The 13,503-nt window shown below is 42.4% G+C and overlaps 1 protein-coding gene across 3 annotated transcripts in view; it reads right to left on the minus strand.

Annotated features, from left to right (window-relative positions):
• Positions 1–11,808: 11,808 nt before the first annotated feature.
• Clrn1 (clarin 1) overlaps positions 11,809–13,503 on the minus strand; it is a 34,242-nt gene continuing 32,547 nt past the window's right edge. The window contains exon 2 of one of the 3 annotated variants that reach the window (XM_021196781.1): positions 11,809–13,063. In XM_021196781.1, coding sequence (XP_021052440.1) covers positions 12,798–13,063 — 266 coding nt within the window. In that variant the 3' untranslated portion in view covers positions 11,809–12,797. The remainder of the gene's footprint in view (positions 13,064–13,503) is intronic. The other 2 variants (XM_021196780.1, XM_021196779.1) reach the window with 2 other exon arrangements.

Genomic DNA, 13,503 nt, shown 5'->3' on the forward strand with positions numbered 1-13,503 from the left:
AGGAGGAGGAGGAGGGGGAGGAGGAGGAGGAGGAGGAGGAGGAGCTGCAGTATCAGCATCAGCTTGGACTTACAAATCCACACCCTTTCTACATGCTCGAGGTAAAACATCAATCATGATTTCTTACTTTCCATGTTCTGGCAACAGTCAGAGTTATCCATCAGAAAAGGCTCCAGTAGGGAGCTGGAGAGCTGGCTCAGAGGTTGAGAGCACTTGCTGTTACTATAGAGGACCAGAGTTCAATTACCAGGAGGTTACAACCACCTGCAACTCCAACTCCCGGTGCACACACACATACATACAAATGGAAATAAAATAGGAAAAACAAAAGGCCTTCCCAGCAATCATTGACACTGAGGGGGAAATTTTATAGATGTGTTTTTACCAACATGACTATGGAGTAATTATTACATAACTACTAATCATGCAATGAAACGTATTTAGTCTTGATAAAGGAATTCTGTGTATTATGATCGAGGGGAGGAGATGGGCTTCCTGAAGAAAGGCTCCATCTTTTGCCTCTCCTCTTTATACCATTTGGCACATCTCTATCTCCGTTAGAACCCTGATCTGCTTTTGTGTCTGTGCTTGTGTGTGAAAACACGACTTCCCTTGCCACGCTGGGTACAGTGGCAGGTGAGCTCCTCTGTGCTAGATTTGCAGGCAGAGGACATGCCTTCTCTTGTGTTCATGTGTCTGCTTCTTGATTTCCAAGATACACTCACACATTTAGCCCTGAGAAGGGAACCTCTGATGGCCCTTCTTTGGACCCTGCCTCTAAGGCTTCTGTTCTGGCTCCTCATCTCCCCTGTCTTGTAACAGGGGTTGTTTCTTTATAGAACAATAGAAAATTTCCCACCAGATCGTTGTTGAAGCTAGCAGGACAATGAATGGGTCAGTTAGCCTTCCATCTGTGTTCTTTACCCTTCCCCTACCTAGGTCAGTCTCATTATCTCCTGAGTAAGTTTCTATGAAGTGTTCTTACAGTTTGGCTAGCTTTCAATCCTTTCTCTGTTGGGTTCCAGCATGCTGTTTGGCAATGCAGATCTGATGAATCATTTCTGCCCAGTGAACTCCAAGCACGTAAGACCTTCCCCAGTGTCTATGCTCGTGTGCTCCCAGAGTTGATTTCCACTAGGATGCTGAGCACTTCTCTAGGTGCTCACATCCATGTTGTCTTGGCTCTACCAGCTCACTCCATTAGCACTGCCTTCTCTACATTGAATGGTTTGGGGGGGTGGGGAGTCATGCCTCAACTGAAGGGAGTCATTGATCTGAAGCACCTGCAATTCACAGAATAAGAACTTTGAACTATCTGGGCAGTGGACAGATTTAGAAAGTCCCAAAATGTCGCACACGGAAACTTCCAAGTTCAAAGTAGCCATCTTAAAAATAGCAGCTAAGCCTTACTGTTATTAATGAAAACAGAAATGTGGCACTCTTAAAGCAGAAAGGAAAGCATAGGATGGAAGATTAAAAAGGGTAGGGAATAGAGGCTTGAGGTATATCTTCATGTTGCTTTGTTCATCTTGGGGGAATATGTACAGAGCCCAAGTGTCACTGACCTGAGATTGCCCAGGTAGGGCAGAATTGGTACCCCTGCTCGTCACTGTGTGGCAGAAACAAATGCTCCTGAGGAAGCACACACCATCTGGTAGACTTTATCGAGGCATCATTAGCTCTGCCAACTGTGATGGGGAAATCATCTTGTATATTGTGGAGAATTCAGTCAGACTGCTTCCTAACTATACAGAGTATGGGCTGAAGAGCTTTCTAGGTGCATTAAGCAGATAGAAATGAAAACTCATAAGACTGAGGCTTCTCCTCATTGTCTGAAATATTGACACCTGTATATGGAGAAGAGAAAACAGGGATGTGTAGTGAGAGGCTGTACAAAAACATGTGGCGCCAGAGACACAAAAAGGCTGATTAGGACACTGGCCAGAAAGTACCTCAGTGTCAGGAGGGCTCTCCTCCTCCCTGAATCCACCCCACCACACAGGTCTCAGCACTTTCAGAATGGGGAGGGGGGCATAGCATTCCCTGGGAACAGTTCCTCTGTTGTGGTTATGTAGTTTCTCACAGAGGTCTATGGTTGGCTGTGAGCTGTGCTGATATAGACACTGGAATAACAGACTTATTTCTGAGGGCCCATAGGGACTGAAAAACTTCGAGAATAAAATGGGAGGGACTTGAGGGAGAGAGCATGGGTTCATTCTCTGTAAGGAGGGGCTATTAAGAACTATGAACAGCTACTATGCTTGCCTCTCTGTGTATACATCCTATAGAAGCCAGGTGTGATGGCTATTCTTGGTTGTCAACTTGACTGTATCTGGAACTAATTAAAACTCCAAAATTGAGGGGCATACTTGGGAGGGATTTTGTTTAATTTGAAATTTGAAGATCCACTTCTAATCTGGGTCTTTGGGGTTATGAAGGCACACCTTTAAATCTAAGTGTGTTGAGGTGGGAAGATATACCTTTAACTCGTCTGGGCCATGCCTTCTGCTGGAAGCCTATATAGGGACCTGGAATAAGGAATATTTTGTTCTTTGCATGCTTGTTCTTGCCTCATGAGCAAGTCTGTTTCTTCACTGGCTTTAGAGCCACTTCTTCAGAATTTCACTGTATACTGAAGGCAATCTGAGACATTCGGCCTCATGAATTAGATTACTGGATCCTTGGACCTTTTTACATAAGCAGCCATTGTTGGATTACCTGGACCACAGCCTCAAAATCATTCTAATAACTATCTATCTATCTATCTATCTATCTATCTATCTATCTATCTATCTATCTATCCGATAAATTCTGATACTCTAGAGACCATTGACTAATACAGATTTTGGTACCAGAAGTGGTTCTAGAGCAACAGAAATATGAGGATGAATCTTTTAAGTATCTGCAATAGGCATTCTGATTTGCCAACACCTACAGAAGCCTGAACCTCTCTAGTTACTGAAGCCTCTCCTGGGAGCTCAGAGGACACTAAAAACCCCTGTGTGAACTGTTTTACATACTTAAGAAGATAAATGCATGTGATAATCCTTACTCACCAGTTGTGAGTGGTGAATAATTTGGTGACTCTGTCTATAAAACTTTTGACAATTTGTGGAAAATTAAGGAAGAGAATGATGCTTTTGGTTGATCCTAGCATCTCTGGATACATTTACAAAGGAAAGTAATTAACTCCATGATAAAATTAACCAACTTTTCCCATCTCAGGATATGGTAAAGGATAACAATTAACTTAGTGATGAAATTGACAGGTCCAAGATGCACATAAACAGTCTAAATGATTCCAAATGCGCCCTGGGAGAGAATCTTCTCTCTACCAGCCACAGAGCTCAAGACGGGGGGGGGGGGGAAATCAAACTTCATTATAAGGCTGGCTGGATAATAGACAAAATTGAAGTCCCAGTCTTGGAGGGAGTTGGTGGTTAAAGTAACAACATTAATTGGCAAAGAATGGAATCCTGTCACTTGGGAATAGAGATATGTAAGAGGACCCTATTGAAGATGAGAACTTCAAGCCCTCAATTCTCAAGGGTTGATCTCAGGGGAGAAAGTAGTCGTTTCATCCCCAGCAGAAGAGGTATCCCAATCCCTGAAATAATTGTCTTTTCTATCTTTCAGTGAGGACGTTAATTCTTCATTGTCTGCCAAATGAGCAGTGAGTTTCTCTGAAGGAAATGCCCGGTAAGACAATACTAATATTCTTCAGGACTCATCAATAGTTACCTTTAGACTTATAATCAGATTTAAGGCAAAGCAGGCTCCTAGAGGGGAGGTAGAAAGTAGTCCATGCAGGGGTGTGCTATACTACTAAAGAGCTTAGTGAGTTTGCTAATTCATTCAAGCAGAAGTCTAGACAATATGTGTGGGAATGAACTGTAAGGGTAAAGGATAATGGTGGAAGAAATATAAAACTAGATCAGATTGAATTTATTGATATTAGGTTTAAAATGGAAGTTCACAAAGTTAAAAACAAAACAGTGTCAAAAGTTTGTTTGAAGAGCTGACTGAAACATTTGTTAAAAGATGGCCCACTGTAAGAGAGTCATAGATATCTCGTATCCCTTGTATTAGTGTTGAAAAAGGGATTTTAAGGCTCAGGGAAATTGCAATGCTAGAGTGGGTACACTGTGTGAAATATAATCCTGCACATTGAGAAGGTCCAGAAGACACGCTCTTCACTCATCCTATAAGACGCACACTTGTGAAAGGATCACAGGCATATTTGAAAGGCTTTGTGGTCACTCTTTGCCTTGTGCCAGACCTTATGGTCGGAGAAGCTGCTGCTTGGTTGGATAAATTAAAAGCAGTGGGTTTAATTAGTCCCCAAAATAGCAGGAGCCAGGTGGCAGCATTGAATCACCAAAGGCAAGATGATTGTACTTATACTGGGCAGCATAGACAAAGCAAAGTCCACAGTGACCTGACCCGTAATGGTCAGCACAGGCAACCTGAATTTTATTGTGGTATGACTTGTGTGGACCTTTGGTACTGGCTAATCAAAGATGGTATTTCCACTCACGAAGTAGGTAAGATGCCTGCTAAAATTTGCTCAAAGTAATGAAAGAAAAGCTCTATTGGACTGTGGGAAAAAAAAAAGAATTATAGATCATGAACCAATTTCTGATCCTGAGACAGACCCAGAACCCCTTGAATGAAGGGGTGGTCAGGTTCCCCTGAGGAAGGACCTTGATAAAATACCTAAGAGTTTTACTATTAGTCTTTTTCTATTCTTTTCCCACAGGGACCCACAGCCTTTTACAGGTGCGATTGTACACTGCGGGAAAGGAAACAGTCAGACTTTTCAGGATCTACTGGATACTAGTTTTGAATTAATGCTGATTGTGGGAAATCCCAAGAAACATTTTGGCNTGTGGAAATTAGGGGATTAATGGAGTTTGTCTGAAGTTTGATTCAGAGTAGGCCCACTGGATCCTGGATCTCATCCTGTGGTTATTTCTCCAGTCGCAGAATGCATAAGTGAATAGATATACTTAGAATCCCCTGACCTATGGAGTGAGGGCTATTTTGGTTGAAAAGGCTAAATGGAGGCTTTTAGAGTTGCTTCTGCCAGGGAAAATAGTGAATCAAAACCAGTATCATTTCCCTGGAGGAACTGTAGAAATTAGTGCTACCCTCAAGGAGTTGAAAAATGCAGGAGTGGTGGCTTCCACTACATCTCTCTTTAATTCTCCTGTCATGCCAGTACAGAAGACAGATGGATCGTGGAGAATGTCAGATGACTTTTGATACTCAATCAGGGAGTGACTCTGATTGCAGTTACAGTACCAGATGTGGTGTTCTTACTGGAGCAGATTACACATCTTCTGATACATGGTATGCAGCTATTGATCTAGTAAAGGCCTTTTACTTGGTATCTGCCCATAAAGATTGCCAGAAGTAATTTGCTTTCAGTTTCCAAGGCCATCAATCCCTTTATAGTGTTACCTCAATTGTATATTAACTCTCCAGTCATGTGTCATAACTTAGAGGAATCTTGATCATCTTCCCCACAGAATATCTCATTGTTTCACTATATGGACGACATTATGCTGATTGAACCAAGTGCATGGGAGGTTTCACTTTGGATTCATTGGCAACACATATGGACATCAGAGAATGGAAAATAAATCCAACCAAAATTCAGATGCCTTCTACCTCAGTGAAATTCCTCAGGAGTCCAGCAGTGAGGGGCATGCAAGGGATATTCCTTCTAAGGTGGAGGATAATTTATTGCCCTGGCCCCTCCTACCATCAAAAGGAAGCACAGTGTTCAGTGGGTCTATTTGGATCCTGGAGACAGCACATTCCTGGTGTCATTTCAGTCCATATACTAAGTGACTTGGAAAGCTGCTAGCTTTGTGTCTGCCTGGAATAGGAGAAGACTCTTCAACAGGTCCAGGCTGCTGTTCAGGATGCTCTACTGTTTTGACTACATGATTCAGTAGACCTGATAGGACTTGAGGTGTCAGTGGCAGATAGGGCTGCTGTTTGGAGCCTTAGTCAGGCTTCTATGGTTGAATTACAGAAGAGATTGTTGGGAATTTGGAGCAAGACTCTTCTATCATCTGCAGTCAACTGTTTTCCTTTTGAGAGACAGCATTTGGCCTACTATTGGACCTAAGTGGAAACTGAATGTTTGAAAATGGGCCACCAAGTTACCAAGTAACCTGAGCTGTCCATCAGAAGATGGGTGTTATTCCACCCACTAACACATGATCCACAGCAGCAATGTATTTGCAAATGAAGTCCTGAAAGCACAAGCAAGTTACATGAAGAAGTTGTCCAAATGCCTATGTTTTCTTCTCTCATTACAATGTCTCCTGCTAAGCATGTGAATAGCCTCTTGAGATATGCCCTATGGTCTGTTAACTAAGGAAGAGAAGACGAGGCCTGGTTTACTCATGGGTTTGTATGTTATGCAGGCCTACACTTATGGGTGATATAAGTGGACAACTGTAGTATTACAAACACTTTCTGGGACAACTCTAAAAGATACTAATGAAGGGAAACTTTGACAATGGGCAGAACTTTTGGCAGTATACATGGTCATACATTTTATTTGGAAGGAGAAATGGCCAGATGTGTGATTGTTCAATGATTCATGGGTTCTAGCCAGTGGATTAGCTGGATGGCCATTGATTTGGAAAGAGCGCGATCAGAAAATTAACGAGAACATCCAGTGTCTTAGAGTTTCTATTGCTCTCAAGAGACACCATGACCACAGCTAAAGGAAAATATCTAATTGGAGCTGTCTTACAGTTCAGAGGTTTAGTATATTATAGTTATGGAGGGAAGCATGGTGGCACACAGGCAGACATTGTGCAGGAGAGGTAGCTGAGAATTCTACATCCAGATATGGAAGCAGTAGGAAGAGAGTGCCACTGAGCTTGGGCTTACGAAACCCCAAAGTCTATCTGCAGTGACACACTTTCTCCAATAGGACCATATCTACTCCAAAAGGGCCACACATTCTAATAGGTGCCTCTACTTATGAGCTTATGGGGGCCATTTTCATTCAAACCACCACATTCCACTTTCTGGCCACTGTAGGATTGTAGCCATATCATAATATAAAATGCATTTAGTTCGACTTTAAAAGTCTTTATAGTCTATCACAGTATCAACACTGTTTGAAAATCCAAAGTTCAAAGTCTCTTCTGAGACTCATGTAACTCTTACAGTAATCCCCTGTAAAAATGAAAATCAAAAAGCAGATCACATACTTCCCACATACAATGGCACAGAATATGTATTACCATTCCAAAAGGGAGGAAAGGGAACAGAGTAAGGAAATACTGGATGAAAAGCCAGCAGAGCAAACTTCAAACTCTGCATCTCCATGTCTGATGTCAAAGTGCTGTCCAGATTTCCAACTCCTTTCAGCTTTGTTGACTGTAGCAAATTTATTTTTCTTGGGATGGTTCTACTCCATATTAGTAGTTTTGTTTGGTAGGCATCTCCAACATTTTGGGATATGCAAGGCAATTCAGGCTTCACCTTCAACCCTTGATACAATGGCCTGTCTGGTCTCAATGTAAGGACACCCCTGCCACATGCATGGCCTCAATAGCTTTCCTTAGCTGCTAAATGATATTCTATACCTCCTTTCTTTTGTCTTTAGCTCTAAAGCCAGAACCATGTGGCCTAAGCTGTTTTCTGGGGCTTGAATATGGCCCCCTTGTTAAAATACATTTTCACTACCTTTCTGTTTTTGATAGTTTCCTCCACTGCCCAAGCTTAGCTGTCCTGGAACTCATTCTGTCGACCAGTGTGGCCTTGAACTCTAAAATCTGCCTCCTTCTGCCTTCCCAGTGCTGGGATTAAAAGTGTGTGACATCACATCTGGATTTAAGCTTTTCTTTAATTCCTTTTCACAAGTTGAAAGCTTTGCTAGGTGAGGTCTTGCCCCAAGGTCATCACTCCTTTTAACATTAAACTTTTCTTTAATCTGTTTCTCTCTTTGAACACAAGACTCCCTGCTCCTTTCCACCCCCTGGTGTTCCCTTTCTCCTCAAACTGTACTTTTTTTTTTTTTTTTCTTGCTCAGCTTGCTTCTTTTCATTATAGATGTAAATGCCTAACAGAAAGTGACTTCATCTGAGGTGCAGTTCTTTGGACAATTAACCTTCTCCTTCCCTGACAATTCATGTCATTTTCCAATGGGCCCATGAACAAAGTGGCCATGGTAGCAGAAATGGATGTTATATATAGGATTGACAACATGGACTGCCATTCACAAAGGCTGATCTGGCTACCGTTTCTGTTGAGCGCCAGATCAACCAACAGCAGAGACCAACACTGAGCCTCAGATATGACACTATTTCCCAGGGAGACAGGCCAGCAATCTGGACCACTTCCTCCACAGAAAGAGCAAAGCTTTGTCCTTATTGTAGTAGATACTTATTCTGTTTATAGATTTGCCTTTTCTGCAAATAATGCTTCTGCCAAAACTACCACACATGGACTTACAGAATGCCTTATCCATCATCCTGGTATTCCATATAGTATTGCTTCCTACCAAGGAATTCACCTCATAGCCAGAGAAGTACAACAGTGGGCCCATGATCATGGAATCCACTGGTTTTACCATGTTCCCCACCATCCTGAATCAACTGGCCTAATAGAAAGATAGAACAGCCTTTTAAAGACACTATTTCAGCACCAATTAGGTGATGGCAGCATAGAGGCCTGGGGCAGGTTTCTTATATTTTAAATCAGGGTCCAGTATATAGTATGATTTCTCCCTTAGCCAGGAATCAAGGGGTAGAAAAAGGAATTGTTCCACTCACTATAGCATCTAGTGTCACATTAGAAAAAGTTTTCCTTCCTATTTCCACAATGCTATGTTCTGCTGGCCTTGGCGTTTTGGTCCCAGAGAAGGGAGCACTTCTGCCCGGAGCCACAACAAACATGCCATTGAACTAGAAGCTCAGACTTCTCTCTGGCCACTTTGGGTTTCTGATGCCCTTAAGCCAACAGACTAAGAAAGAAATAGCAGTGTTTGGAGGGGTGATAGATCCAGATTACTTTGGGGATATTGAATTGCTTCCCTACAATGGAGGTAAGAAGGATTATGTCCAAGTGCAAGAAATCCTTTAGAGCATCTCTTGGTGCTATCATGTCCTGTGATTATAGTCAATGGGAAACTACAACAACCTAATCCAGGCAGAATAACAAAGGGCACAGACTCATTAGGAATGAACATATGGGTCACTCCTAAAGGAAAAGAGCCAAAACCTGCTGAGGTGCTTACTGAAAGTAGAAGAAATACAGAATGGGTAGTGGCTGAAGGTAGTTATAAATACCAGCTAAGGCCTCATGATCATTTGTAGAAATGAGGATTATAATTGATATAAGTGTTTCTGTTATAGTTTGTTGAGAATGCATTTGTACAGATATTTTTGTTTTCTTTCCTCAATTTCTTCATCATTTAATATAACATCAGTAACGAGAACATCAATTGTTATCATATTTAAGTTTGAGACACTAAAAGAAGTCCCACCTATTCTAAATTTACAATGCATTTGCGGTTATATTAGAAATAGTTATATCATGTTAGGTGATTAAACATATAATGTATTTGTAATTGTACATGGGATAGTTATTGCATATGTAGGCATAATTATGACCTGGGTATTGTTTTCATTTGGAAATTAAACATTGCATAAGGAGATATGATTGTGTGTCAAGTTGACAAGTGGTAGATTTGTGGTGGATATTCTTGATTGTCAACTTGCTATTTCTGGAATTATCTAAAAAACCTAAATGGAGGAGCACACCAATGAAGGATTTTTGATTAATTTGAACTGGGAAGATGCACTTCTTGTTTGTATCTTTGAGATGGGATAACCCATCTTTAACCTAGGCCACACCTTCTGCTGGAAGCCTATATAAGGACACCTTCTGCTCCTTGCCTGCTTGTTCTTGTCTCTCTAGCAAGTCCTTCACGGTTATTAAAGCCTACTTCTTCAGCATCCCAGAGCCTACTGAAGACCAACTGAGACATCCAGCCACGTGAACTGAAGAATTACTGGATTCTTGGACCTTCCATACATAGGCAGCCATAGTTGGAATAGCTGGACCACAGCCTGCAAGTCATTCTAATAAATACCCATACTTATGAATCAGGGAGCTATTTATTCTGTAAGTTCTGTTACTCTAGAGAGCCTTGACTAACACAAGGTATGCTGAGGACTAATTTCAGATAGGCAAAGGAAGTTGAGGAAAAGTCACACGACAGTTGGTTCCTTCTCTCTTTAATGAGCTGGCTCTTTTTTTTTTTTTTTTTTTTTTTTTTTTTTTGAGACAGGGTTTCTCTGTGTAGCCTTGGCTGTCCTGGAACTCATTCTGTAGACCAGGCTTGGCCTCGAACTCAGAAATCTGCCTGCCTCTGCCTCCCAAGTGCTGGAATTAAGGGCATGCACCACCATGCCTGGCTGAGCTGGCTCATTTTTAATTTAGTTTCTGAGAAAAAAAAGATCTGCATTTTAGTGACAACGTAGTCTCTGTGGCCTTTGGGACTGATTTAAGAGCAGGAGAGAGGCCGTTACTCCCCTGTCCTGCAGGCCATGTCCTGAAGTTCCACCAGTATCTTAGGAGCTGTTTGATTCATTCATTAGAATGGGTATCAAGTATTCATCTGAGTGTTATACGCAGCTACAACCCTGTGAAGGTCCGTTCCTGCTGAAATGCAATCTCAAGATAATCCTTCAAAATCCCAAGCCCTTGTTAGAGGTGGAGTGAGATGAAAAATCAAGGAAAATGGAAGGGTCAGATGGTAGGAAAGGAACCCAGTTTAAGGACGTTAGCCACTGTTAGGGACAGCTAGTTCTCTGGAATAGAAAAGACCGAGTCTGGTTGGATGTCTTCCAAGAAATAGTTACCAAGTGCCTCCCACATAGCCTGGGAGTCTGGTACTGGCTTCGAGGTGATACATTACGTTTGAGTTTTGGGTTGCATTTTACATATATGTTGTCTTAGTTCTGTGTAGGGGTTGTATAGTGGCAGGGTCTGGATTTGTTAAAGGCACATCACAGCTTCTCCTCAAAACAACCAGGATAAACTAAAGCAACGTACAAAGATGTGGTTCATAAAAATGTTCTCAGTTCACACTGAATCAAAAGGACGGAGGAAAGCAGCGCCAAGACTTGCCTAGCTCTGCCTTCCCAGTGCTGGGAAACAGACTTGGGCCACAGGCATTTCCCATGGGTGCTGGGGATCTGAACGCAGGCTCTCATGCTTTTGAGGTAGCCCTTTATCAACTGAGCCATCTTCCTAGTTCCAGATTGGTTTTCCGGAGTGTTTCCAATTCCTTTATGAGCTCTGGCGCGAGCTCTGGCGCTTGTGGCCAGGGCACCGTCACATCTTTGTCCTTTGTTCTTTCCGGAGGGCTTTCCTGAGGGTAACACATTGAGAGTTAAGGAGTGTCAGTTTCAGGCTCACTTGTGGCCTCTGGTCCCCAGCAGATTCATTTGGTGAATAATTCAAGGAGAAAGATTTGACTTGGGCCACGCTTCATGACTCCCATGACACTGCAATCCCACCTCCATTCTGAATTTTCATGATTTGGAGCTCATTAGTGCCAAAGACACCAAGTTGGAAACAGTTTCCAGTGGGTTGCTCTCACCAACTTGTCTAGTAGGGATTCTGTCCACTGTAAGTACCATTGTTATGCAGTCACTACTCAGATGCATAAGGAAAGAAACCATTGATCTCCTTCCTTCCTTCCTTCCTTCCTTCCTTCCTTCCTTCCTTCCTTCCTTCCTTCCTTCCTTCTTCCTTTCTTCCTTTCCTTTTTCTTCCTTTCTTGCTAGCTTGCTTGTTTGCTCATAAACGTTTCTGGTTTTGACCAGTAGATATAATGACATCATCCTCTAAGCAAACTTACAAAGAACCTGGAGGTTTTCAATGATTCAGTGCACTGTCAGTTTAGGGCGCCAATTTCACCTCTGCTTTCTGGGATCTGTGACAACAACTATGTGGGCAATTAGAAATAACGTCTGTTTTATTAAACTGAAAATGTCAGCTCGGGAACTTTGGGAAGGTCATGAAACACTTGCTCCTCTGGAAGGGAGAGGCTAATTAACATTTCTCAGACCACAGGGTAGGAACCAGCCTGAGGGTGGGGACGCATTCCGCGGGACTGACCATTGCCCACCTTTAGACAAGGGAAGTCCTTGTCACCTCATTACCTAAAGACCAATCAGTTTAAAGGGTGCACTGTTCCACCGATCATATTGTGCCTAGTTGCTGATTCTCTGTTCTGCCCCTGGAAACCTTATAAAAAAAAAATCTCTGAATGGGTGTTGGGGGTCGCTGCCTCTCCTTTGGGTCTGGGACAACCCCAGTGCACTGGAACAATAAATTCCTCTTGCTTTTTGCATCGATCATGGCTCCACGTGTTTCACTCAGGGGGTCCCTGGTAAGCTAAGGATCCCCAGAGTCTTACAAAACTATATGCCAGGTGTCTGTTGAGTTCTGCTTGGTAGAACGGGCATCTTATTGGTTAGTAAGAACATGGAGTAACCATCCATCCACCTAGCCAACTGCTTTGGACTAACTATGTGGGCAGTTACCCTCCAGGAAGAATGCCTTCCTGGTGAAACCATCCTTCCGCTTCTGTTATTTTCCAGCCTGAATCCTTACTACACACTCTGTAAACATAACATAAGGAGGGCTTGGTGCTTAAGTAGTCTAAATGCAGAGATGAAATCACCCATATTAAATGTGGCCAAAGGAAGTCCATATCCTTATTGAGAAATTATGAAGATATTTGCTTTTCAGTACATTAAATCTGAAGCTACATTAGTGGTCTCTGTTTCTTTAGATTTTGTGAAAGGGAACTGAAATCCAGCAAGTCGTATCAGGAGCCCATTCAAAAAATGAACAAAAAAGCAAATGAAAACAACCCAGAAGGAGGTGGTATACTTTTCGTTTTGTGTTCTGTAGGCATAGGTCCCTTCTTTAAAATTTGCAATTTTCTCTGAAAGGTGGTGGATTTTCACTTCAGAGGCAAACAATATCATGACAAGACAGCCACAGGAGCCTGCAACACAAAGAATAGACAGCAAACTGCTTAGGACAAATATTACCTGATTGTAAGAGTCAAAGAGGATATCAATGAGCAAACATAGACCACATGTCACCACCATCCTCACTCACAGTCTTCTCAAAAATGACACTATTGTGAAACTGCAATCATGAGCTGGATTCTCATCCGTGATTGGTAGCGCTTGGGAAATGGCTATGAGTAAGAAAGATTTGTATGGGGAGGGGACATTGATGGCTTAAATAGAGCATTACAGCGACAAAGTTTGGAGCTGGGATGAAGGGATGGACTATCCAGAGAGGACCCCATTCGGAGTCCATCCCATCATCAGCCACCAATCCTAGATACTAATGCTCATGCTCATGCCGGCAAGATACTGCTGAAGGGACCCTGATACTGTGGCCTCTTGTGAGGCTACGCCAGTGCCTGGTAAACAC

The sequence above is a fragment of the Mus pahari genome, chromosome 4, assembly GCF_900095145.1.
Source record: "Mus pahari chromosome 4, PAHARI_EIJ_v1.1, whole genome shotgun sequence".
Lineage (NCBI taxonomy): Eukaryota > Metazoa > Chordata > Mammalia > Rodentia > Muridae > Mus > Mus pahari.